General features: G+C 40.6%; 1 protein-coding gene across 1 annotated transcript in view; it reads left to right on the forward strand.

The window, feature by feature from the left end:
- The window catches only part of SH3BGR (SH3 domain binding glutamate rich protein), a 28,942-nt gene that overhangs the window by 2,184 nt on the left and 516 nt on the right, over window positions 1–26,242 (forward strand). Inside the window, exons 2-6 of the mRNA XM_064152552.1 lie at window positions 4,737–4,922; window positions 14,058–14,138; window positions 21,389–21,502; window positions 23,589–23,618; window positions 25,313–25,486. Coding sequence (XP_064008622.1) covers window positions 4,800–4,922; window positions 14,058–14,138; window positions 21,389–21,502; window positions 23,589–23,618; window positions 25,313–25,444 — 480 coding nt within the window. The 5' untranslated portion in view covers window positions 4,737–4,799 and the 3' untranslated portion in view covers window positions 25,445–25,486. The remainder of the gene's footprint in view (window positions 1–4,736; window positions 4,923–14,057; window positions 14,139–21,388; window positions 21,503–23,588; window positions 23,619–25,312; window positions 25,487–26,242) is intronic.

The following is a 26,242-nucleotide window of genomic DNA, read 5'->3' on the forward strand; positions in this document are numbered from 1 at the left end:
TCATATACTTAGCATTAGCTGAACCAAGATCTTTGCTCATATTTCCTCCTAGATAGCAGCTCTACCTAACACCTCTTGGACTGCAGTGAAAGGATGTGTATTCTACACTGAACTTCGAGCAACATGCAAGCTTTATCCAGCCATTTAGAACTGTTAAGCAGTAATCTTGTGGCTTGTTACTGCCAAGAAAGATAACTAGTATCAGTGAATTGTAGTGGGTTTGAAGCTCGTTAATGCCAGTTTGCCCCAGATGCTAGTGTCCTGGTTTCACTGGGACACAATCATAGGCTAGGCATGGTCTGCAGGCCATTAGCAGTTTTGAGTCAGCCAGAACAGCTGAGCTGAATTGGCTCACAGGTGCATCCCATATAACAAACTTCAGGATCGGTATAAAGGGAGGTTACCGGGGACAAGATGAGTCTGCTGCTTGCTCCTTGCTTTCTGATTTATTGTGACTACACCATGTTCACTGGACTGATTATAGCTTTGCATATGTTGTAATAGTATGGCTGGTTTGTGAACTCTGGTTTTGTCCCAGCTTATGGATTGTCCCTCTTTCCTGATTTCCCCTTCTCTACTGAGGAAGGGTCATCAAGTGGTAGAGCAACTGCTGTAGTTTAACCTCAGATACAGACTAAATGTAGACAGCAGCCCACAAAATCTGTTGGTGAGATGCCAGACATACTGGAAGGAAAGGTGTGGCATCTTTGCACAGTGGTACTGCTCTTGATTTCCTTCTTTCTGGTGGGTCGAGTGTATGTGTTGTTGCAGTCATCTCAGCAAGCAGCATGTGTTCAAATTCTTGATATATAATTGCAATGCCAAATAAACACAATACTCAGCAAGAACAGTTTTTCACATGTACTGATTAAAATAGATAGAAAGTGTCCTTTTGGTGAGCCTTTAATGATTTTTGGTATGTCTGGAAACAAAGGCAAGGAGACAGCACAAACCCAAATGTATCACTGAAATTGTATTAAACTCAAATTTTATATCAGTTTTTCCTGAGAAGAATTAATACCTAAAGAGCTTAAATGGGAAGTTTATAAATTGTCCTTGTAGCACTAGTGCTCTCTTTTACATGGCTGATCTTCATCAAATGCATGTTGTTCATTTTGAATTTCAACATAAGACAAACTCAGCTTCCTCTGGTGTAGATCAACAGAGGATCATTGGTGAAGAAGAATGTTTTTATCCTACACACTGCACAGTCACACTGCAACTGTCTATCATTTTAGTAAATGCTTTTTTAAACTGAATGCAATGAACTCTAAGATTTTGATGCTCTGGATCAGATGCTTGAATGAACAAATTCAGTGTGGTGCTACAACCAATCTGCATTTTTCACCTCAGTGATTCAGAAACATATGTTAAATAACTTCAGCTTTAATATCTTTCTGCTCCAAACTTAGCTGATACTGAGCTAATAAGGCAAGCAGAAGTGGAAAAGTGCTAAAAAGTGCTAAATGCTTGTCTTGAAAGAAGCAGTAAAAACATGTAATTTCATTACTGGACACAGAGGTGCAAGATTCTAAGGCACCATCTATGAATGATGGGAGAAAGGAGGATCATGTCTTACACAGAGGAGCTCTTTCAATGTCTTGCTTACTACTGATCACGATTAGGGCACCTCAAAAATCCTTTGATTCCTGATGATTTTGGTGACAATTTTGAACTTTCCCACCTTGGAATCAGTAGGTCTCAGAAAGACTGAGGAAAATGAAGGCTATTTGAATTATGTCCTCTAAAATACAGGATAGGGGGTTGTCATCTGTGAATGTGAATATAGGTATATATAAACCTGAGCTTAAGTTTCAAATTTCAAGTCAATTCAGAGGTTATAGTGTGAAAAATGAGGATAATTATCAGGAATATGTTGTCTGTTCAGGATTAGAACCAGAAGATGCATCACCTCTGCCTACTGACAATATTCCCCTATGCAAGTTGTCAACTGTTGTTTCTGCCATAGGCAGTTGGGCTGTGCTCTGGATTGTGAGGATATAGGTGATAAAATAATGCATCAGGTCAAACTAATTTTATCTATAGTTCTTACCTTCTATATACCAAATATTTATTGAAAATGGTTTTTTCCCTTGTATTAAGGGTCTAGCAACTAGTGACAGTGAGCCTTAAGCATTATTGAAAGGGAAAATTACATTGATGCAATAATATTCTGCTCACCACCACTTTTCAGGGAGTCTATGTCCAAGTGATCTGAACTCCTCTTATGCCATCAGATATGAGTGAAGGCATAAACAAGTTTCTTCGCTCTCATCCATTCTGGGAAAACCTTTGCATGTCCTCTGCATTGTTTGTTCTGTTTGCTCCTTGCCCAGCTACTTAGTGCCAGCCACAGCAGAGGCTGCCTTAATGATTTCAGGCTTAGCATGTGTCCCAAGTCTCCTACTCTGCCTAAACCCCAGTAATTGTAAGCTTTAGGATGTGGTACATCGTCTACATAGCTTATTGTTGTTATCACAATAAGACACCTCATGCCACTTCCTTATGCAGGTGTAATTGCATGTCACTTTTTATTGCCCCCCTCTACTAACTTTTCACACAACCCTCCCCTAATTTTTGCTTTCAGTCCTGGTGCTGTTGGAGCCCTGGTGTGTTAAATTGCTTTAGCTAGAGAAAGTTTTCTAATCTATGTTTAATTCTAAAAGTTTGGAATTAAGCAAGTTAAAAGTTCAATTCTAAAAGCACAGCTGCAGCTGTGCTCCTAGCCATAAGCAAGGGAGCACAGAATCTGTAGCTCAATTTCCATTATCTCCTAAGAGGCACTATCCATTTGGGGTACTAGCTATTCCAGGAGCCTTATCTACTTCGGTGTCTCTGTCCAAAGAGACAAGCTGACACTGAAATTGCAGCTGACAGCACTTAAGTGCACTGGCTTTTAGAGCACGTGGTGAAACTCCTAGTACTGGGTCATGCAGATTCTATTAACTATTTATACGAACACAATCCTGCCACTTCCTCCAGTGAAGTGTCCCTTGAGCAATCTTTTCTGCCACCTGAATGTATTCTGCAAATAACTGTGCAGCTAAATGCCCATTAAGAAAATGGCCTCTCTTCAGAAAGTGAAACAAGAAATATAAATAGGCACCTTTGAGATCTGTCAACTGTATGTTTTTGAGAAGTTTGAATTAGTGTGTCCATTCAAAGTGGTGTACTTTTTTAATCTCACAGGTGACACTAAATCGGGTGGCAGTGTTTATCTGCTTGAGGATAGGAAGGCTTTGCAAAGAGATCTTGGGTTTAACAAAGCGAAGTGCCAGGTGCTTTGCTTGTGCTACAAAAAAACCAAAAACCAACATGTAAATCTACAGGCTTGGGGAAGAGTGGCTGGAAAGATGCCCGGTAGGAGAGGACCCAGTGGTGTTGGTTGACATCCAGCTGAATGTGAGCCACCAATCTGCTCAGGTGGCCAAGAAGGCATGCATCATCCTGGCCTGTGTCAGGACTGGTGTGGCCAGCAGGAGTAGTGACCATGCCTGTGTACACTTGGCACTAGAAACCACACCTTGAATATTGTGTTCAGTTTTGGGTCCCTCACCATGAGAAAGACACTTTGGCGCTGGAACCTGTCTAGAGAAGGGCAACAAAGCTGGTGAATGCCCTGGAGAACAAGTCTTATGAAGAATGACTGAGAGATTGGGGATTGTTTAGTCTGGAGAAGAGGAAGCTGAGGGGAGACTTCATTGCTCTCTACACTACCTAAAAGACAATTGTGGTGAGGGTCAGTCTGTTCTCTCTAGTATAAGGTGATAGATTGAGAGGAAATGGCCTGAATCTGTGTCAGGGGAGGTCTAGGCTAGATATTGGGGAAAAATTTGTGTGGAAAGAATGGTCAGTCATTGGAACAGGCTGCCCAAGGAAGTGGTGGAGTCATTGTCCCTGGAGGTGTTCCAAGAAACGTGGACATGGCACTTTGGGACATGGTTTAATGGCCATGGTGGTGTTAGGTTGGTGGTTGGACTGGATGATCTTTTCTAACCAAAACAGTTCTATGATTCTATAGTGGTTAGTGCATCTTGGAAACAGAGGTAAGTTGGTTACAAGCCTGATGCCTGCATTCTGGACCTACACAGAACTAGAAGCAAGGGGAATAAGGTCCATGATTGAATTTTAGGTGGCATAGAAGTTTGTGTATAACATGCTTTTATTTGTATGTAATATGGTTCTCGTTGGATTGGAACATCACTGTGCAATGTGGGATATAGTCAAATGCAGGAGTTAGGCTGTACTGGATTTTCATTGTGCTTTCACTCATTTAATTATGCCAAGGGACAGAGAGAAACATGTGGCTTATGGAAAGCTAAATGTCATATGTAATGAGTGGGAAAAAGGAGACTGCTACATGTTGAGAAGGAGAGGAGAATAGATGCATTCTGAGATTTGTGCTGACTTCAGGCAGGATTAGTTCAGGTATCTGGATACCACACTCACACATCTAGAAACAGAGAAGGAGGCTCCCTACTGAGCCTTTTTTCTTCAGTGGAAACATCACTACTTCCAGGGAGGAAAGAAAGAAACTGAGGGGGGGAAGTAATGGCAGTGCACTGGGTGCTAGAAGCAGTGTTGGATCTCAGCTTCAAAATGTTTGGTGGCTGCTGGAGTAGTGTATCTAACTTGACATACTTGTATTAGTTCTGCTTGTAATAGCAGTTGCTCTCAGGAAAAAACACAAACTGTTTTTTTAAAGAAGGAATTTTGTTTGTTGTCTTGTTAAACAGATCAAAAAGAAGCAGCAAGAAGTAGTGGGCTTTTTAGAAGCCAACAAGATTGACTTTCAACAAATGGACATAGCCGGTGATGAAGACAACAGGAAATGGATGAGAGAGAATGTCCCAGGTGAAAAAAAGCCTCAAAATGGAATTCCTCTCCCTCCACAGATCTTCAATGAGGAGCGATATTGTGGGGTAAGAGGCTGTTTGGAAATTTAAATACCTTCAGAGAAAATTGTTTCACAGAAAGTGACTCCTTTATAAGAAGCATCAGACAACCTCCTTAAAACAAGTTGAGAGTCATATTGAAAGAGCAACTCTGAGAAAGCATTTCTCAGGCTCAGAAAAGGGATTAAACAAAAGATCATTCATTTTTAAGAAAAATGCACATGGAGGGAACACTGACTAGAGAAACTTTGCTTAAAGGACTGTATATGTTGTCTCCTGCAGACTTAGAGCCCATGCAGGACACAAGGCTCACCGCAAGGCATGGAACTGGCTGCCTGTGATGAGCTCTGTAGTTTCCTCTCACATTCTACTACCTCACTCTCAAGTTGTCCTACTGGTGGCTCTCTGCTGGCACTCTTTAGGCAAGAGACAGTGCTGTCTAGGTGACACAATAGTTTCTTCACACAATATCTCAGCTGAACTTTGAGGGATTACTGCTCAGTCCTGCAATTTAACAATATTGAGCCATGCAGATTAGCGGGGGTCATAGCAAGGCTGATCTGCTATCTCTATATCTGTTGTACTTTGCTTCTTGAACTTTCAAGTAATGTTGCATAGTGATTTTTGATATTTTGTTTATTTGTTTGACAGACTGATCTGGGCTGCTAGGAAGTCTAGTAGATGTCTGAGGCACCAGGGCCTGTGAACAGGAATCTTTCTTTTTCATTATATTATACAAATAAATAGGAATTGTAGTTGACAGGAGTAGTTCCAGTATGTTATTTGAATTATTGAAATTATGTTGCTTATTCAGTAAATGTCTAATGCTAGCAAAAATGGCAACGCTCATCAGAAACTTTTATATTTACTGATGTCCATATAACAGGTTATTTCTCTTGAGTTTGTTTGTTCCATTGATAATACTGTACCAGCACCAATATTAAGATAGTAAATACAAAGAGACAAGTTGGTGGGTTTTTTTTTTGCCTTCTCATAGTCTGGATGGGAAGCACAGAGCCTGGAAAGTACTCTGATACTGATAGGTGAAACAAACTTGCAAAGCACTCTGAAACGCAGATCACATAGCGAGCCCAGTTTTAAGTTACGCCACAAATCCAGTGTGAACTTCTGCAAAGGTTGTTTTGAGAGAGAAGGGATTTACATGCCACTAAGTTTTCAGAATTAACTCCAGTGCTCTTAGGGCAAAAGTTGCTAGTATGAATAATGGACTGTAATAGTTTCCTTATTTTCTCATAGGAAACTGGAAAGAGAACTTGGTAGGTTGGAGTTCATGTGCATTTCAATGTCCAGTCTGCACCGATAAAAATGTACAATTTGATGTATCTTACTCTGGATTTTGTGACAGTGCTGCAATAAATATTTCTGATATTCCCTGGAGAGCTGACATAGGGAATTAAAAGAGTAATTGTGTTAGTGTTGCACCTGGTCAGCCTTGCACATAAATGATAAATATATGGTTTTACTCCTTGTCTGACTCTATTTCAGGAAACCAAATTATTTATGTCTTGGAATAAATTTAAGGAAGAGTCCTTTCCAAAGACCCCTCCATGTGGAAAGAGGTACAGAAAGCAGTTGCAACTACCAATTTAAAAACTAAATCAAATTTACAGTTAACCTAAAAGTCTCCAGAATTCTAATCTACTCTGCTCTCAAAGCTATGCAGTGAGTGCATAGCAAAGATTCATTTATAGCATCATGATTTCCAGATAAATTAGGCAGTGAGATCCACATCACTACATTAGCCTTCTCTTTAGAGGAAGGTGACTTAAGGGAGCTACACAGTGATTGTAAAGTAGGATTATGTGGGCTGGTTGAGGACATGGCCAGGGGCTGGCAGACTGGTGCAAAATTCCTCTGTGCCACATGCTCTTTTGCAATACATCTACAGTCTAAAGCTGAGGATTTAAATTCTATTTCCCTGCATAACCTGTGCAGGAGGTCTAACAGACTTCTTATTTTGAAGTTCAAAACTGTTTCACACTGTTTGAAGCTTACATGATATATCTTAACTCTTCCCCTGTGTCCCACTTGCTTTGTCCTTGGCAGCTTTATTAATAATAGGGCTGAGAAATGTGAAGGTTTGTCTGAGTCATGGACTCCAGTCCAGTATCCTGAATTCACAAAAGTCCTTTTAAAATACATTGCTCTTGTTAGTGAAGTCTTCAAAGGGTATCAGTCTTGAGGCATCTAAAAAGCTTTGAATTTGTAACCTGGGCATATGCAGCCAGGTTATGCCCTTTTCCTAGCATGCTAAAAAGCACCCTGTAGCTTAAACTGCTTTAGTGCTATGTATTTGTAAATAGAAATCAGATGCTCCATTAATTCTCATTTTGCTATACTAAACAAGTTAAGCTCTTTATACCTTTTTTTCAGTGAAACTATTTTTGCTTTCTCTTTCCTACTATTTTTTTTCTTTCCTCATTCCCAGATAGTCCTTTAGTTTCAGGTCACTTTGTTCCATTTAATTTCTGTTTGCTCTCCTTTCTGAGATCACTTTTTTCCCCTTTACTTCCCATCAACTGTCCCATGTGCCTGGCTTCCATTCATACATATATATACATTTTAGGAGCATGCTGGCCTCAGAGCACAGGCCTTGGGAGATGATAATCCAAGGTAAACTATTTCCTTCCTCACCTCAAGAAAGGAGGATTTGGAGAGAGACATGTCAACCTTCAAATATTTTCAGGGCTGCAACAAAAAGGAATTTATCATAGGTCTGATTTCAGTACTGGCCCTGCTTTGAGCAGGAAGTTGGGATAGGTCTTCTGAGGTCTCTTCCCTCCTGAATTACCTTGTGGTTCTAAGATTTTTGTAAAATATATTCTGTTCTGCACCCACTGGATGTAGGACAAAATGTAATAAGCAACAAATGCAGCAAAGACATTTAAGTCAGACAACAGGAAAATACATGTGGTTTTCAGGAGACTGTCTCATTAGCTCATTAAAGGTCATGGATTGGAACAGCACCTGTTTGAATAATGTAGGTGCTCCTGCCTTGGAGAAATGGTCCTTTGAGATCTTCTCTAATCCACTCTTCTGCAGTTCAGTGACATTTTAGGGATAAGGCTAAAGAAAGAGGGGGTACTGGTGACCGGCTTCCTTTTTGTGCAGGAATAGACAAACATAATAAGCAAGTAAAATCGTGATGCTAATCCTCGTTCCTGCTAATACATGAAAGTATCTGCATCTTCTAGCTGACCCTAAAGAGCTGCTTCATTTCCTAACTTGTAAGAAACCTCCATTTTACAGTACAGATGCACTTATGAAAATACACCAACTGTGAGCAGCATTTCTGCTGCTCAGAGATTAGAGGTTAGAGGAGCTTAAACCTGTCTTACAAATGGCTTGGATATTATTTTCCTTTCAGATTTTGTGGTATTGCCACTTGAAGATAATGATTAGAAATAGATTAATTTTGTATGCCTGGGTATAGCACCAATTTAAAGCATCATTCTAATCCATCAGCATTGGCAATTACGCTTGTATTTGATCTTTTTCTTAGGCTGATTCTTTGCTCATGTCTAGACAGGTGTCTGCATCTGTGTCACTTTCCAAACATATTGAGCACTCTTGTCTTTACTTTTGCTTGACAAAACCCCCTGGAAAACTGGAAACGAAATGGAATGTAAACTTCTGGTTTTCTCTGCGAGCAGAAATATCTGCTGTTCTCTGTAAACAAAATAAGCATGTACATTTTGTTTTTTAAAGAATAAGATTTGCATTTGGAACTTCAGACAACTGCTAAAGCCAAATATACAGAAATCATAGGGACCTCTGGAGGCCTGTAGTGCAGCCTGCTGCTCAAGTCAGGGGTAACATAAAGGATAATTTATATTGCTTGGGACTTTGGCCATTAAGTCTCCAAAAATGGTGTTTCCATGCCCTCTCTGTGTGCTGTGACCTGGTGCCATGCCACTCATGTAGGGAAGAACCTTTCACTGGTGTCCAATTGAAATTTGCTGTTTAACTGTCCAGCATTCCCATAGTCACAGAAAGGATTACAGCATGAAGTGTATGTGTGAGAAACTCATGGAGGTGATTTTTAAAAAGGAAAACGTTTCACTGTGATTTTCAAAGACAAATGACACCACTACTCTCTGCCTAGACTATTTACTACTTCTCATACAGATATGAAATTATTGCTTACCTGAAATAAGTTGTTACTGTTCATTTTTCTCAGTGAATGGAGATGTGAACAAGTCTTCATTAAGAAAATAACAGTGCAAATACGCTACACAAAACTATGCCTTGATCACTGTAGTCACCATGACTTTTACCCTGTGCTAAATACATAATAAGCTTGTTTCTCAGTGTAGATGTTCTTCCATTTATGCCACATTTACTGTGGGATTCCACTGTACACTACCACTGGCAAGGAGTACCTGATATAACCTACCATCTTATCTTCTGCTAGTTCATCTGATTGCTCACATGTCATACTTGTGCTCTTGGGTGTGGTTGTCTACATGTTGCTGGAGATTTCATAGAATGTTAGGGACTAGAAGAGACCTCAAAAGATCATCCAGTCCAATCCCTGTGCATGGCAGGACTATCTATTCCAGATCACACAGCAACACATCCAGGCAGGTCTTGAATATCTCCAGAGAGGGAGACTCCACAACCCCTCACGGCAGCCTGTTGCAGTGTTCTGTCACCCTCACAGTGAAAAAAGTTTTCCTCATGTTTACATGGACCTTGCTATGCCTCGACTTCCATCCATTGCCCCTTGTCCTCTCACTAGGCATCACAGAGAAGAGCTTGGTTCCATCCTCTTGGCACTCACCCTTTATGTATTTATAAACATTGATGAGGTCACCGCTCAGTCTCTTCCTCTCCAAGCTAAAGAGCCCCAGCTCCCTCAGCCTCACCTCATAAGGAATTTCTACTACACTTGCTGTCTGCTGCTTTTCCTCTGGGGAGTAGCTAACACAACATATAAAATACCTTGCCACTTCATGGCCCTTCCTTGTTGTAGTCTTTTTGTTTCACAGCTACTAATGCATGCCACGGTGTGCTTAGGCTGTTTTTTTGAGTGTGTATGCAAGAGCATGCAAGTTCCCTGAGTTTACAGGGCCTCTCAGAGGCCCATGTTAAATTCCAGCCCTTTGATTTGCAGAGAAGTGTTTGTATTTTTGTTTGTTTCTAAGTTTATGGGTTAGACTTCAGATGCTGGCTTTCTTAAATACTTACTGCAGACCTGGGTGCCACAGCAACATTAAAAGAGAGAAGAAAGAATGTGAAAATTGAGTGCTCTGGAGCAGCAGCAGCAGGTATTCTGCCTGGTCAGAGCAAAGTGTACTCTGGGTCTTCTCCCAGACTGGACAATTCCCTCTGTGTGTACTAGGTCTGTGTGAAAGCTAATCTGTCCCTTAGGTCAGTGAAATGGTCTGTTAATGGTTAGTTATTTAATGTGGGCTTAGGTACTGCCTTTTAATTGTTGGTTTAATGCTAGGCAGGATGGGCAGAAGAATATGCAGTATTCAAAAGTCAGAATTGTTCTAATAGGACTCATCTGCAACTACCTGAAGGGAGGCTGTAGCCAGGTAGGGGTCGGTCTCCTCCCAGGCAACCAGCAGCAGAACAAGGGGACACAGTTTCAAGTTGTGCCTGTGGCTGAATATTGGCTGAATATTGGGAGGAAGCTCTTAGAGTGATTGGCATTGGAATAGGCTGCCCAGGGAGGTGGTAGAGTCACTGTCCCTGGAGGTGTTCAGGAAAAGCCTGGATGAGGCACTTAGTGCCATGGTCTAAGTTGATTTGGCAGGGCTGGGTGCTAGGTTGGACTGGATGATCTTGGAGGTCTCTTCCAACCTGCTTGATTCTATGACTTAAGTTGGGTTACCTCTTCCAAACTGGACTAAAATGTCTTTGAATCCAGCATTGTTGACATTAAGGTGTCTTCTAAACCATGCATTCCAGCCTTTCCCTAAGATTACCCTTGGCCAGTAATTTATTCTCTGGAAATACTAAACCAGCCTAATAGAACAGCTCAGGTCCTAACCCAGCTTTACAAACTAGTCTCAGAGATGAGTCAGCACCTTGTTATTTACAGGCTTCTATTTCTGGAGTTATCTGTGGTGAGAGAGAATAATAATGTGATTAGGGCAGTTGTCTAGGACTCTGCAGATATGCAATCAGCCCCCTGTCCTACAGAGACCTACTGCGTGATTGATTGTAGGCCAGTCACAACAACAGAGTTTCTGATGAGATTTGAGATGTTGATTTTTTTACCTGTGTGAGATGGACTTCTCAGTTACAAATTGAGCTTCCTTAGCTGACAGGACCATTGCAAAGAGAAATACACTAAAGACCATGCAGATTCCAGCTGGTAGGATAGGACCCACCCCTCATCTTTTCCGTCAAGTTAGCACCTAAGAGAAAACAGACATTGAATGTAATGATTTAACTATGGATGGCATTGAGCAGGTGTCAAGGAGTGGTTTGAATCTGGGTTAGAAGTGAATTGTAACGAGGCCAATATAAAAATTATCAAATAGTTTATTAAATACATAAAGAAAACTCCCCCAAATTTATTTACAACTAACACACAGAGATTCTATTAAGCAGTTGGTAAAACTAATTTTGCAGAATGTATATATGCAGTCAGATTAAATGTAAATGATTTAGGAAAGGTTTTAGGAAACTTCAACACCTGGAGAGCCTTGCAGCACAAACTGCTGCCTAAATGTCACACATCAACTTTCACAAGCTTCAGAAAAGAGTTAGTTTATTCACTGGTTAGTCTCAGTATCTGTAATCCAAAAGTATATGTCAAAGCCTAAACAATGAAGAATATAGTCCCAGCCTTCCACGTGGTGATGATGCAGCAGGGCTTTGTGTAGCTCAGGTGGAGCACATTGTCTGAGAAGGTCCACAGCCGTGAGGCAAATCCTCCGTGGCTCTCAGGAAGCCAGCGGAGTAACCAGCCACCTGGGCGAAGCAGGATGCAGGTCTGCGGGCTGGAGCAGTCCAAGCGGGTGCTGTGTATAGCAAAGCAGTCGGTCCGCGGGCTGGAGCTGGGGGCCGGCGGCTCCCGATGTCGCAATTCCTCGCTAGGCTGTCACCTGTGCTGCTGCCTAGACGCGACCAGACTCAAACGGACTCGGGGTCGGCTGAGCCCAGGCGGGCAGCTGTATCCCAGCCCAGGGCAAGCCGTTTCGTTCTTCGGCTCAGTGCGGAAGGCAGGCAGGGTCAGGTCTTCCCTTGCTGGGGGAGGCAAGTCCCCAGCTACACGGTGCAAGGGCAGGTGGGTAGTGGAAAAAACAAAGGCTGCAGCAGCAACAACAGCCAAACGAGTTTGCTAGGTTTTAAAGCGTTTTGATGAGTGTCTTTGACCAATAGCAACAGACAAGAACACAGCAGTCCTAAGCTATTTCACCAATAAAGGAAGATGTACCTGCTTAGATCTGTGGCCTGTGTTTACTAAAGACAAAGCAGGTTGCAAAACAAGGCCAAATATGGTGTCGTGGGTAGGGTGAGAGGTGCCAAGGCTTTTGTCTGCTTTCCCGCCTTTTTCCACCTGGGAAGAAGGGGGAGGGGTGGGCAAGGTGAGTATTCAGGTGGGTGTTTGAGATATGTCTTGGATATGTATTCGAGGTATAATTTGGCCTTTCCACCACAGCAGGTGATCTATGATGGTGAAACATGCACAGCAATCAAGCTAACTCACCAGGCACAGGTCCTTTAAAAGCAAACTCATCAGTAAGGTGAAACAAGTTAATTTGCAGAGGTAAAAGCCACCCATCTGACTTTAAGCATTGCTGAACAAGACAAGCAGTTAATACTGTATCTGGGTACTGACTTGTGGATGGCAGCAAAATGCTTTGTGGAAGTGGTTAAAAGAGTGGAAATGGTGTAGAGCAGAGGCAAACCTATTTGGGCTGCTAGCTTGTGGCAAGACATTGCTACTCAGCTGAGAAAATAGTTGTAAAAGTAGGTCATGTAGAGCCCCACACTCCTCCAAGTAAATGCTATGGCCTCAGGGGAGTACCACTGATCCTGCCAGGAGTTGGTCCTTTGCCAGGAAATGCTGCTGCTGCTGCTCTCTGGACTGGATTAAAGTGTGCCGCTCGGTGCTGTCACTTCCTGAGGCAATTCACATCTGGATCTACAATAGTTTTGATTATTTTCTCACCTTTCCCAAAAACTTCTGTTCTGATACCCCATACAATGTACTACAGGTGTTCTGGAGCTTCACCCTCTCCCAGGACAGTTTGGATCAATCCTTGGCAAATAGCAGGGCTGTCTTTCCACCCCTGGGGCAGCTGACTGCAGGTGTACTGAACACCTCTTTCTCAACCACTTCTGTGACTCATCACGTGGGACTCCACACAACAGCTTTCCACTTCATGCACCTAAAAGTTTGTCTGCTGAGGAACATCCAACCAACCAGCAAGTTGATCAGGCTGCTAAACTATTCCAAACAGGCTTAGACTTGGAACAGAAAGGTGAACTATTTTTAGCTCAATGGGCCCATGACTCTTCAGGACATCAAGGAAGAGATGCAACATATAAAGGGGCTCATAATTGAGGGCTTCATGAACTTCTGTTTACATGTGGACAGGGGATTTTGGCTGCTAGACATGTTAGTGGGAACAACAGCATCCTTTGCTAAGTTTGTCTGAAGAACAACAAATGCATTTTCTAACCAGAGTGTCCTTTATTTACAGTAAACAATTTCCTCTTTATCATTTCAGTTGTGCTATTATGTTGACTGTTGACTTTTATTTGCCATAAAGCTGTCCAGGGTTTTGAGTGCCTATTTTGTGCCTATTTGTGTTACCCATAGCAAGGTTTATTTTGTCATTTAAATAGGAATGACTTTGTTTTGTGTGGCTGAAGTATATTAAAATGAGATGCTTAATTGTATCTGATTCTGCAATAGATGTGATATAATTAAAGTGTGAGTCTCTAGAGAGATTTGCCCATTTGTTCATTTTGCCAACTGGTGTGAAACTCTCTTTATCTGAGTTTTCTTTCTGCAACTTAGATAATGAAGGTGCTTGTACAAATGCATAGCCATTCTCATCAATAGGAGAAAGATATTCCTGGGTTAGTTTCTTCCTCCTGTATTTTTTTGTTTTAGTTCTGTTAACAGATCTAAGTTGGGTGGTTTGTTTTTTTTTTTTTGTTCCTTTTTAGGATTTTGAGTCCTTTTTCTCGGCTAAAGAAGAAAATGTTATTTATTCATTCCTGGGTCTTGCTCCTCCTCCAGGCACAAAGGTATGCAGTGCTGTCCTTTCTTGGGGGCCTTTTATTTCACTTAATAAAGATGAAGATAGACAGTGACTCAGCATGTCAAGTAAGGGGCAGCAATACGTATTGCATTAGATCATAAATCATAGAATCACAGAGTGGTCTGGGTTGGAAGGGACCATTGAAGGTCATCTAGTTCACCCCTACATGCTCTGTAGTCAGCAGCGGTATCCTCAACTAGAACAGGCTGTCAAGATCCCTGTTGAGCCTCATCTTAACTGACTCCAGGGATGAGGCCCCAACCACCTCCCTGAGCAGCCTGTTACAGTGCTCCACCACCTTCGTAGTGAAGAACTTGTTCCTAACATCCAATCTAAATCTGCTCTTCTCTAATTTGAAGCCATTTTCCCTCACCCTATCACTACAGGCCTTTGTAAACAATCTCTCTCCAGCTCTCTTGTAGGCCCCTTTCAGGTGCTGGAAAATCATTATTAGGTTTCCCTGGAGGCTTCTCTTCTCCAGGCTGAACAACTCCAGCTCCCTCAGCCTGTCATTGTAGCAGAGGTGTTCCAATGCCCTGATCATTTTCATGGCCCTCCTCTAGACTTGCTCTATCAGGTCCATGTCCTTCCTATATTGAGGATTCCAGAGCTGGACACAGTACTTCTGGTGAGGTTTTACCAGAGCAAAGTGGCAGAATCGCCTCTCTGGATGCACTGGCAACCCATCTTTTGATACAGCCCAGGATGTGCTTTGCCTTCTGGGATGGTGGTGCACCAAAGTGTTCTTAAAGGGGGGGAAAAAAGTGGTAGGTTCAGTAAACACTGAAAACTGCTTTTCATTTCTCTTCTTTTACAGCAGTTTTGTTACCCTGCCTAGAGCTGATGACTTTTTTTGTTGCTGTTGACACAAAAGTGTATTTTCCTCAGATTTTAAATAGTGCAATGTTTCCTAATGATATATATGTGCTCACTTGCCTGACTGCATCAAACCTTGAGCAAACAGGGTTTGTACTGGTCACCAAGAGGGGCCAGTGTATGGATCTGTTCCACCTTCTCTGGGTACACAGAGGCTAACAGCAAGAAGTTTGCTGCTTCTCTTTACAGGAAGTTACTTAAAAGTCTCACATAGGACTTCACAAGGTCCCTTTAGCACGTCTACCCATTGTTTTCCATCCACTGTGTTTTGTCAATGTATAATTGTCAGCTAGCATACAATCCAGTTGTCAAATAGTTTATTTCTGACAAAAGAAAAAAATATTTGTTTGGGGTTTTTATTTTGGTTGATTGATTTCCCCCCCCTCCCCCATTCTTTTAACAGAAAGCTAAATCTTTTAGCAATGTCTTCTATGCCTGAAAGCATTACAGTAGTCTTATCCTGAGCCCACACTGGATCGAATGTTGCCATCTTTAATGTGGATGGTTCAACAACAGAAAATAATCAAGAGTGTTGAGCTGGAGTAATGGGAGAATTCTGCTCTGTTGTGGTGACCTGGCTGAAGAACTGCCCTGGAGCACGAGAATCTGCTTTCTGGTCCAACTCTTGTGGGTAGCAAATTTGAATCGAACACTGTTGTAAATGTCTCTGTTTTTCATCTTCTGTGAAAGCAGATTGAAAAAGGAACCTTTGCTAAGTGCTCTGGAAGCTTCAGATGAAGAGATACCCAGGGGAGAGGCACACTTGCTATAAATGTCTTTGACACTGAGTCTCTTCGTGATAAGGAGCAAGTGATTTAAACTTCCTGCTTTAGCTGTGCCATCCTCTGCCAAGGGAAATAAAAATTACTTGGCTGCCTCGCAAGAGTCTTGTGAGAATTGATTTAATTAACATCCACAAAGCCATGAAAGGCTTAAAGGACTGCAGGTATTACATACAAAATAATCATTATAAAAGTTATGTGGAGAATCAATGAGATAAAGAAAACTGCGTTTTTCCATCTTCCATCTCCATACATTATCTGCGCCATCGTGCAGGGTTCTGTTAGCATGTCTGTGAAGCACAGTAAGAATGTTTTAGATCTCATTCATTCACAGCTGTCAGCAGAGGCTGTTACAGTTTCTACTTCATGACAACTTTGTAAATGTTGAAAATAATATGTGCACTGCATAGTGCTGGGCAGATTAGTGTAAGTGCTATTAGTAGCAAGCAAATATAGTTTACACTGAGTGGCTGCTCCATTGTCTGTGTTGGTAGTGATTGCTTCAGTCCAGAAAATGGAAATAAGTGAGAAAGCTTTTAGGAAAAAAAAATCCATGTGAAGAGTGGAAGTGTGTTTATATTGTCTCCCTTTTAGAGTCTCCTTCTGAATTTGACAGAGACATATACAAGTGTTTTAGCATCTACTGCAGAGACGTTTCTCAGCATCTTCACTGCATGACAATCTGGCTGTGCTTGGTAATACAAATAACCCTGCTGTACTGCTTCTGCTTTCCTCTCATTAGACTGTCAAATACAATGGATGGCTTATGACATTGATTTTCAGTAGTATGAATCTGGAATAATAAGTCAGATATGGAAGAAATATTGATGATGACACATGACAGCTTCCTCCTAATCCTGTCTTAAATAATTGTAATTTCTTTTCCTAAAATGTGATAATTTATAAACAAAGCAATTGACAAAGCACAAAACCACAACAAAGGAGTCAGTAAGCAGCAAGCTTTCTAGAGTCTTTTACCTCATTGTGGCACTGCAAAGATTGATATGAAGCTGATGCATGTCTCATACTCCTGCCTCAGAAGATTTTTTTTCTCCCCTTTTCCATCCTCATTTTATCTCACGTTGCACCAGCAGTAGAGAAACTCTGATAAGAGCATCATACATAGAGATACAAAGAAGATGATTCTCAGGTCTGCAGCACACATGAAAGCAGTCTTTACAGATTTATTTAAATATCCTCTTACTTACAAAAATGCTCTGTTTCGGAAGGAAATAGCAAATCGGCATCAAACTGGCTGGAAAGCAGGCTGGGGACCAGCTCCCTATGTAGGTGCCTACCCTTCCTTGCAGTCAGCCATGTTCAGACTAATTGAGTTAGGTGCCATTGTATGCAGCCAGTTGTTGTGTCCATCCCTGTATTTCCAGATCCAGCACAATAGAGTATTTAGCTGTCTGGATTGCACATGGAAACTTCTGCGTGTCTTAGTGGAAAAGTCAAAGCCCAAAATGCTGTTCGGTTATATTACAGTGGGAGGCAGGCAGAGATCATCACACTTTGTTTACTACATACTGTACAACAGTTTTTATCCTTCAAGAGTGCTATGTGGCTGTAAAACTCAATGACATTACAGAAAATCAAAATGTATTTTTGATACTTCAGAAAGGGTCAGTTAGTTCACATCATCTTTTCTGTCCTTGTTACCACAGTGGTTATCATGTTTTCTAAAGCATCCTTTAACAAAGATGAGCAGCATAATTTTATGTGCCTAAGAGAAGAAGCAGGCATAGTGTTTGTGTTAATAAGTTCTTCAATAGATTAATATGAAATACCTTCTCACTTGAAGGAATAGCTGCTCTGGAATACTTCTAAACATGTTTTGTGACAGGCTAGGATTTAGAGGACCAGCTGTGCTTTATGACTGATCCAAAGATCATTCAAGTTAGTGATAGATTTCTGAATGATCCTACTTAATCTTGGGCTAGCCACACAAATGGTGATGTGCCGATAATACGTGAGTGGACATCGGAGTTGCAATCAACGTGGTTTGTATGTCTAGGGTCGAGTGTGTCAGTGTCAGCTGCCCCTCAAGTTAGCTGTATTATTTTTTAAAGCCCCACCATTTTTATGCTTAGTCTAAGACTACTCTCAATATTCTTGAGAAGGCTCTCAAATGCTGATAGTGTGTGAACAGCTGCACTGCTTGCTTTCTCCAGTGACACAGATGAAATGCTCTGTCAGTGAGATGCCTATTAAACTAAGGTGATAATACACTGTATTACTACACCTTCTGAGTATCTTAGCAAGGTAATTAATAGCTTTTTATTTTCAGAAATAATCAAGGTTGGTTTTTTTTGGAGGGTTTGGTTTGCTTGGAATTCTGGAATACTGCATCCAATTCCCAGAAATTCAAAGAGCCCATAGCCTGTATCAAGATTATTTAGATCTGCAATTGCTTTGTGAACACAGCCAACTGATTTGATCTGAAGGTTTGTTTTTAAATCTTGCATATATACTTAAATCCTTAATCTTAGTACTCTTGATTTCTATAATCCTGATATCCCAAAATCCACAGATACTTGGGCTTCAGTCTTTTAGTTAAAGAAGCCTTCTAAGACTGCTATGAATTACAGATGTACAGTATGTGAGTTTTATTTGACTAGAAAATGACCTATCAGCCAATCTTTGAAAATGGTACTACTTTAAAAATTAATTAAAAATTGAAGTTTTGTATTTCTGTGGAGAGATATTTTGATGATATTCCAAATATCACAACTCTCCATATAATCAACACTGGCTCTGTGTGTGTGCATGGGTATGTATGTTCTGGCTAATAAGAAGCTGCTTCTTGATTTTCATTATTTCAGCTACAGCTCTTTTTTTCCCCTTGTGCTCTGAGTAGGTATATGATTCATCTGAGATAGTTTTACACAAGAAGTTCATTCTAATTGGAATGCCATCTTCAGTCTTTATGTACTTTGTGTTTCTGCCCAAAATACCAAGTACGTTGATTTTAAAATGAAATGCTAAAATATACACTGAAAATAAATAACCAACCAACTCAGATTTCATTTACACTGTCCTTTTCATTTTAGGAACTAGTACAAAATTAGTGTCTTTAAGGAAAGTTATCATTTGCTTAAGAAAACAATGTATTAACACAGTGTAGCACAGGAGAATTTAAGTATATGTTTGTGTTACTACATACTTTAATTTTTTTTAGGGGGGAGGGAGGGTAGTGTAAGATAAATGAAGCAAAAAAAAAAAAGCCTCTATCTGTTTTTAATAGCAATGCCAGCAGCAACAGAATGGAGTGAGCCCACAATTTTATGTGTACTTGAAATGAGACAGTATTGGCAGAAAAATATGTAGTCTTTTCTTCCTCTGGCTCCTTCTGCTTACTCTGAGCTGCTCATTCCTCTCCTCAAGCATCCCACACCACGCTGGCAAAAAACATGCATGCAGCTGTGTAACGGAGTATGCAGATTGTGTGAGATAGAAATGTTTTTCCCTTTAAAGCTTTAATCTTGATCAGCCTCCTGTTCTAGTTCATCAAGCGCCCCTGGAAAGGCTTTTGCTGCCAGGAGTGCAGGGGCAGTGCAGTGCTGAGAAGGACTGCAAGGAGGTTGATGCTTGCTGCCAATTGGGTTTTTTGGATGTTTTCCTCTGTGGAGAGGAAAAAAGAACTTATAAGTGTATTTGTCTATCTTACTGCAAACTCTTACATATGAAATGTATTTTCATGACTCAGGGGAAAATTGCCAAAAGGGCATGAAATCTTACTGACAGTGAGGTTTCAGGAATAAAAAATAACAATAATAATAATAATTAAAAAAAAAAAACCCACCAAAACAACAAACCTCCATGCAGCAGTATTTTACTCATCATCACTCGGCTGTGGTACCTGCTTCCAAACGTTTCTAACCTCCTTTCTAAAGTTTTTGTCCTCATCCTATAGAGTGTCTCATCAGAAGGTTGTGTCTTTTACTGCACACCACATCATGGGACAAAAATCCCTAAGTCAGCATTCACCCAAATCTGCTCTGGGACTGAAAAACCAGGTAGCTTTGTCAGGCTAAGTATACTGGCTGAAGAAACAATATTTGATAAGGGAAATGCTAGAAAACTTGTGACACTTAATGGACTAGGGATCGTGAGCAGGGGCTTTTGTCTACCTGTAGAGATAAATGAAATTACAAAAAAGCAGGAAAGACTGAGCCAGCCAGAGAGATAAGCTGTAAGAGCTTGGTCATAGGGATGAAAAAGGAGTCTGTCTTCTATCAGGGACATGCTACTCTGTCCATAGCGTGTATGAGTTAAGATGGCATAAGACAGGACCAGCCCCGAACCCAATTCTCTCTTGCTAGAGGCAACCACCCCAGTTAACACCTCTGAGACAGGGTGAAATTCCTTTGGTACTTTGCCCCCACTTCTTTACTACAAAGATCTTGCATAATTTCACACAGTTGTTCTGTACTTGTTTGCATCTACCTCAGTGCTCTTTCTTGTCCTATCCCTCCCTGATGTTTACTCTGACTTATTTTTAGAGAGCCATCATATCCCCTCAAAGCATTAGTTTCAACAGATTAATGAAGCTTTTTTTGTCACCCTTTCATAAGATAGGCTCTCCCTCAAATATTCTTGTACCCTCCTTCTGCACCTGTTCCAGTCTGAATGTCCCTTTCTTGATCTTGAGTGACTAAAGCTGTCCAGAACAATCTAGACAAGGTTTCACCTTGGCCTTGTACAATGACACTGATATTCTCTTTTGGCTCCACCAGCTATACCTCAACTCATACATCTGAGGGTCACATTTATTACATCTTTCATTATCATATCCCATTAGTGGCTCAGTTATTATGTGACTGTTTAAATCCATCCATCTTGACCTTCTTTGATGATCATAAACTAACAAGCTCCTAAAGTGCAGCAGAAACATATGTTTTTAATCTCTGCCCCAGAATTACCTGTCCCAAATAATGTGACTTTGCACCTCAGGCTACTGCATGATTTTATCCTATTTCTGTTGTTCCACTTGAGGCCACCCAGGTCTCTTTTTGTCTGACACAGTGTGTGGTCCAGTGTGACCTTTCACAGTTACCTAGCTGAAGGTACAACATTACTTAAAGAGCCTTCTAGGAGGTGCCTGTTCACAGGGCTGAAATAAACATATTTGATAGATTGGGGTGTGAAGTAAGGAACAGTTTCCTGATGATTCTAAACAAGAAAGCTAAGAGACTGTATATGAAATCCTTTATTACTTATGGTGTTGGGTTTTTTTTTGTAGCTTCTTGATGAAGTTTAATTGAAATGCACTCTGGTGAAAAATGCTTTTTATGTCTGAAGCTAGAATGTGCCATCAGGGAGAGCATAGGTTTCTATTCAACTTTCCCCTGTGTTCTGAAGAGGAAGAAGTGCTGGAATTAATATTTGCCCTTCACACACCCTGTGCCTGTACCAACAGATCAACATGCCAGCAGGTGTTCCTTCCACAGTCGTTAGAGCACTGAAGCAAAATTATGAACACACCTCCAAAAACTAATGTAATGTCAGAGTTATATGGAAACAGACTGCTGGTAATATGCCCTGAAGCCAACAATGATTTCTCCCTTGCTGCCAGGAAACGGAGAAGTCTGATGCTACAGATGAAACTGAGGCACACACAGAAGACAAGGCAGGTGAAGGGGCTCATGAAGATGATCAGCCTGCTCAGTCACCAACAGAAGATCAACAGGTAGTTTTTCCTTTTTTTTTTTCCTTTGTGATATGAGGGCTTTACCTGTGCTAAGAATGTGAAACATAAATCCCCAGGCCCTCCTAGTGTGCTTCAGGGTAGGAAGATTGTTTACAGAGTGAATCTCTTTATCATTCTGATGTATTTATTTGACATTGTGGTGACACAAAATGTAGATAAAACAAACTTTGCTCTTAATTTTGAACAACAGTAGTTGTCTTAGTTTAATTGTTTCCTTTTGACACTTGCTAACCTAAGCTTTATTGTTTGGTTTTGTTTGATTTGGATTTTTTTCGGCATTTTTGTGGTTTGTTTTGTGATGGTTTTGTTTGCTTGTTTGTTTTTGTTTTATAAATGATCATTTGGAACTAGATTATACTTACAGAGAATAAATTAGGATGAGCCAGCGGTGTGCCCAGGTGGCCAAGAAGGCCAATGGCATCCTGGCCTGTACCAGGAATAGTGTGGCCAGCAGGACCAGAGAAGTTATTCTGCTCCTGTACTCAGTGCTGGTCAGGCCATACCTTGAGTACTGTGTCTGGTTCTGGGCCCCTCAATTTAAGAAAGATGTTGAGATGCTCAAAAATGTCCAGAGAAGGGCAGCAAGGCTGGTGAGGGGGCTGGAGCACAGCCTTCTGAGGAGTGGTTGAGGGAGCTGGGATTGTTTAGCCCAGAGAAGGAGGCTCAGGGGAGCCTAGGAGAAGAGACCAACTGCACCTGACTACAGCCTCCCTTCAGGTAGTTGTAGTAGTGATGAGATCAACCCTGACCCTCCGTCTCTGGGCTAAACAACCCCAGCTCCCTCAGCCTCTCCTCAGAGGGCTGTGTTCCAGGCCTCTCACCAGCTTCGTTGCCCTTCTCTGGACATGTTCAAGTACCTCAATATATCTCTTGCACGGAGGAGCCCAGAACTGGACACAGGACTCAAGGTGTGGCCTGACCAGTATTGAGTACAGGAGAATAACCTCCCTTAATTTTCCCTTAATTTCACCAAGCTTATCTTTGTCTTCTTCCTAACTTTTTTTTGCATTCCTAATGCACATCCTCGGATGGAGAAGGTTGAGCAACCATATTGTGTCCCTTTGATTTTGATTGGGTTTTTTTTGAGGAAAAGACTGTGACCTCCCATGTGTATGGCACAGTCAGGGCTCTGCTGGCCACTGGAGATAATAATAATAAGGGGTTTAAAATTTTTACTATCTTATTTTAACTTCAGATTTTAGCTTGGAGATTTTGGTTTCCCAACACAAATTAGGTTTATTTCAGGGCAGAATTATTTTGGAAATACATTAAAAAATTGTATTATAATGCAAGTCTGTCTCCTGTCTCCCCCAGGCCATATATAAACCCTGGCACTACAGCTGCCTTCCTTATCTCGACTCACTCTATGCAAATTCATACCAACTGCCCATGCCTTCTGCATGGTACTATTCCATTTGCCCTTTCTCCTTGGGATTTTGCATAAGATTAGCTCTTCTTTCCAATAACCATCTTGGTATATGACATTAAATTCTATTAACAGTACATTATTTTTTTTTCTCCTCTCTTTCATCTCTCTTCTGTTCATAACTTTGGCTCAATCTACAGTCTAAATTAAGCTTCTATTATACTTATTCCCTGGTACTGTTGAGCCAAGGCATCTGTTCCAGCCTACAACATTTAGCAGAACTGCAAGTCAGAGTCTGAGTTACGATATATAACACTGATAAGACTCTGTATAATTATGTTTTAGGGTTTGTTTTTTAGATGAGATAATTAAAACAAAAACAAAACCACAAAACAATGAACAAGTCCACCTGAAAAAAAGCAAACAAAACTCCAGCTTCAGTGTTTTTTCTTGTCCATGAGGCAGATTTGATTGGAAGCCACTGAGAAAAAGGGATCTGTAATTAAGGATTTTATAGCCCTTTTTCAAATTAGAAGCTTAGCTTAAATGTGCAGGACATTATCTCAAATTAAAGCCACCAAATTCCACAAAAAATTCCTAATTTCAGTGTTTAATTTCTGATGTGTTTTGCCTGCATGGCCTTTGATGTTCTTTCTTTGATCTATCTGTTAAATTTTTTCTTTTGCATCTCTAATGCAGGAAAGCAAGGAAGAACATGCAGCACCAGAGGTATAGTATCTGTGGACATTTTACTTCCATCTTTTGCTTGCATGCTTTTAATTCCTTTTCTGTCTCATTGCTTCACTCAAAAGCTAGTCAATTCTTATTCATTAAATGAAATATTCTAGTATTATATTCTGCTAGAGATAATTATTGGTCTTATCATAGGCTTATTGTTTGGGAACAAAGAGAAGCCTTTAATCATTAAGAGCTGTAAACAGAAGATAAACTGTCTATCACAGATTCTTTAATAACATTTGCCAAGGAGTCCCAAGACATATTTGACAATCACCAAACTGACACCAGGCTGGTTACATTTTCAGTGTTGTGAGCGTGCAAGAGTCATTCTGACAATTTAGGCAGTTCTGACTATAAAGGAAATCTTTTCTTTGCCAGCATTTGTAAGACCCAGGTTCATATCCTCAATTTTCTGCTTTCCTAGCATTGCAAGTCTATGCCTTGAATATTTCTTCAGTGCTTTTAGTAAAACTGATTACTTTATGCTATTTTCTACTATGAACCTGTAGTCAGTAAGAGGACATGTTCACACCTTCCTGCTTCCAAACTGCATTACATGTGTATATAGATGTATATACATACACATGTTCACTCTCAGTTAGGTATTATGAACCTGGCAGCTGAAATGTAGCTTCTGGATCTATGGACATAGCATGGGAGCATCTAGTGAGGCAAGCAAGGACTGTTAAGACTGGTTAGTGCATCCTTCCACAGCTAAATAATGCTTCAAGCAAGAAAAATATTAATTTCTCTTCAAGGTAACTGACTTCAATTTTGAGCACCAGTTGTTAATAACTGAATATTAAGCAGAAAGATTCTGTTTATTTGTAGGCTTGCTTGGCCCTGTTTCAAAGAGTGCTTAAGAAAGACACTTCAGCTGGGGGAAGATGCCAAAAGAGTCTACGCTCATTTGGCACAAGGACTTCTAATCACACTGACCTGTGGGGATGTTTGTATTACACTTCTGGTTTTGCAGGGATGATCTATTAGCTGCAGTGTTTTTCCTTAGTAACAAGTGATTCTGGTTACAAGAAGTTCATTCCCAAGTACATGTTCAAACAGTATGTTACTTTGGAGACTCATCAATTGTGACTCTTGTGCAGACAGTGTGTATCAATAGATTGTTGTCTGTGTTAAATAAAAGCTAGCCTTTAGACAACTGTTTAATTGGTTGATTGGAGCAAAGGGCTATTGCCTTCACACTGCACAGTTTCTCCTATATAAAAGAGAGAAAAAAAAAAACCTTTTTAAATAGAAACAAAGCTGACTCAGAATGACTTTTACATTATTCAGGAGTATAGATCCTGTGCCATGAGTCTTGACTTATTTACTGCTCCAAGAAATCATGTAATTAAAAATACTAAGCTTTTTCTCATATTTACATATACTTCTTATTCCCATTTTGATCTTGAACATCTATTTACAGCTGAAGTATGTACACTGTTTTAACCTCTCTAAGAAGAGAGCTTTATATTCCAATGCTTGCCTATCAACCCCACAAAGCTAGAGTCCTGGCATGCTAAGATTAAAAGCTCTTTACACTACTTGTCTGTTCTATTGTTAAAACTCAGATAATATTGCATTTACTAGAAACAGAATGCCTTCAAAATCAGAGTTCTGCATTTCAAGACTCTTTTATTATTCAATTTCTACATGGTACCTACAATAATTTTCTATTAAAAAAGGGTGAAGAAGTAAAGCAGGAAGAGGGAGAAGTAAAGCAGGAAGAGGGAGAAGGAAAGCAGGAAGAGGGAGAAGAAAAGCTGGAAGAGGCAGAAGAAAAGCAGGAAGAGGCAGAGGAGCAAGAAGAGTCTTAGTTCACTTCCCTATGACACATTCTTTCTTGAACAGGTTTTCAGGTAACTACTAAGATACCCAGCACAGTTCCTGGCGTTCTTAAACTAATAGAGACTTGACAGTGTTGTACATATTGTTGTTAAATGCAGTGACAGTGATGGAAAGAAGCTACCAAAATGATAAAAAGTATTATGCATTTTATGTATGGCACCAAGTCAGAACTATTGCCCTTAATGAGTCTGCTAGCTTTCCCCATTTCTGTGGCACACTATAAAATTAATCTGATTGCCTTAGAAACAAAGCCAGATGTGACTTTAAAACGTGAAAACAGGAAGCATCTCAGAGGCAGAATTTATGTCTGCACAGCTGACTACGTATCCAGCAATGCAGCACATGACTACAAATTTAGTTTTCAGGTTTTCGTCTTTCTACTACTGTCTCTTCTTCTCAACACAGAAGTAAAGATCCATCACTTACTAGGGAAGAACTGTTAGACTACAAGAAAGCTAGAATTTCCAGCAGATTTTCCCTTGAGTGGCAGACTTCCTTCTGTTTGCAGACACAGAATGTGATATGCTTGTTCTAGAACTAGCAAGATTCTCAGCTAACTCTGCTTCTGAGGTAGTTGCAATAGATTTCACCAAACATATGCTGATGGGGAGACCTGGTGCCTCAACAGGACGGAAAATATGCCCCTTCTTTCACATTGCCTCTCCAAATCTGTGTTCCTCTGTTGCATGAAAATCAATGAATCCTGGTGTTTTTCTAGTGCTCAGACTTGTAAGATCACAGGAGTGCTAAGTTCTAACCTAATTTTC

Source organism: Pogoniulus pusillus, chromosome 12 (assembly GCF_015220805.1).
Source record: "Pogoniulus pusillus isolate bPogPus1 chromosome 12, bPogPus1.pri, whole genome shotgun sequence".
NCBI classification, from domain to species: domain Eukaryota; kingdom Metazoa; phylum Chordata; class Aves; order Piciformes; family Lybiidae; genus Pogoniulus; species Pogoniulus pusillus.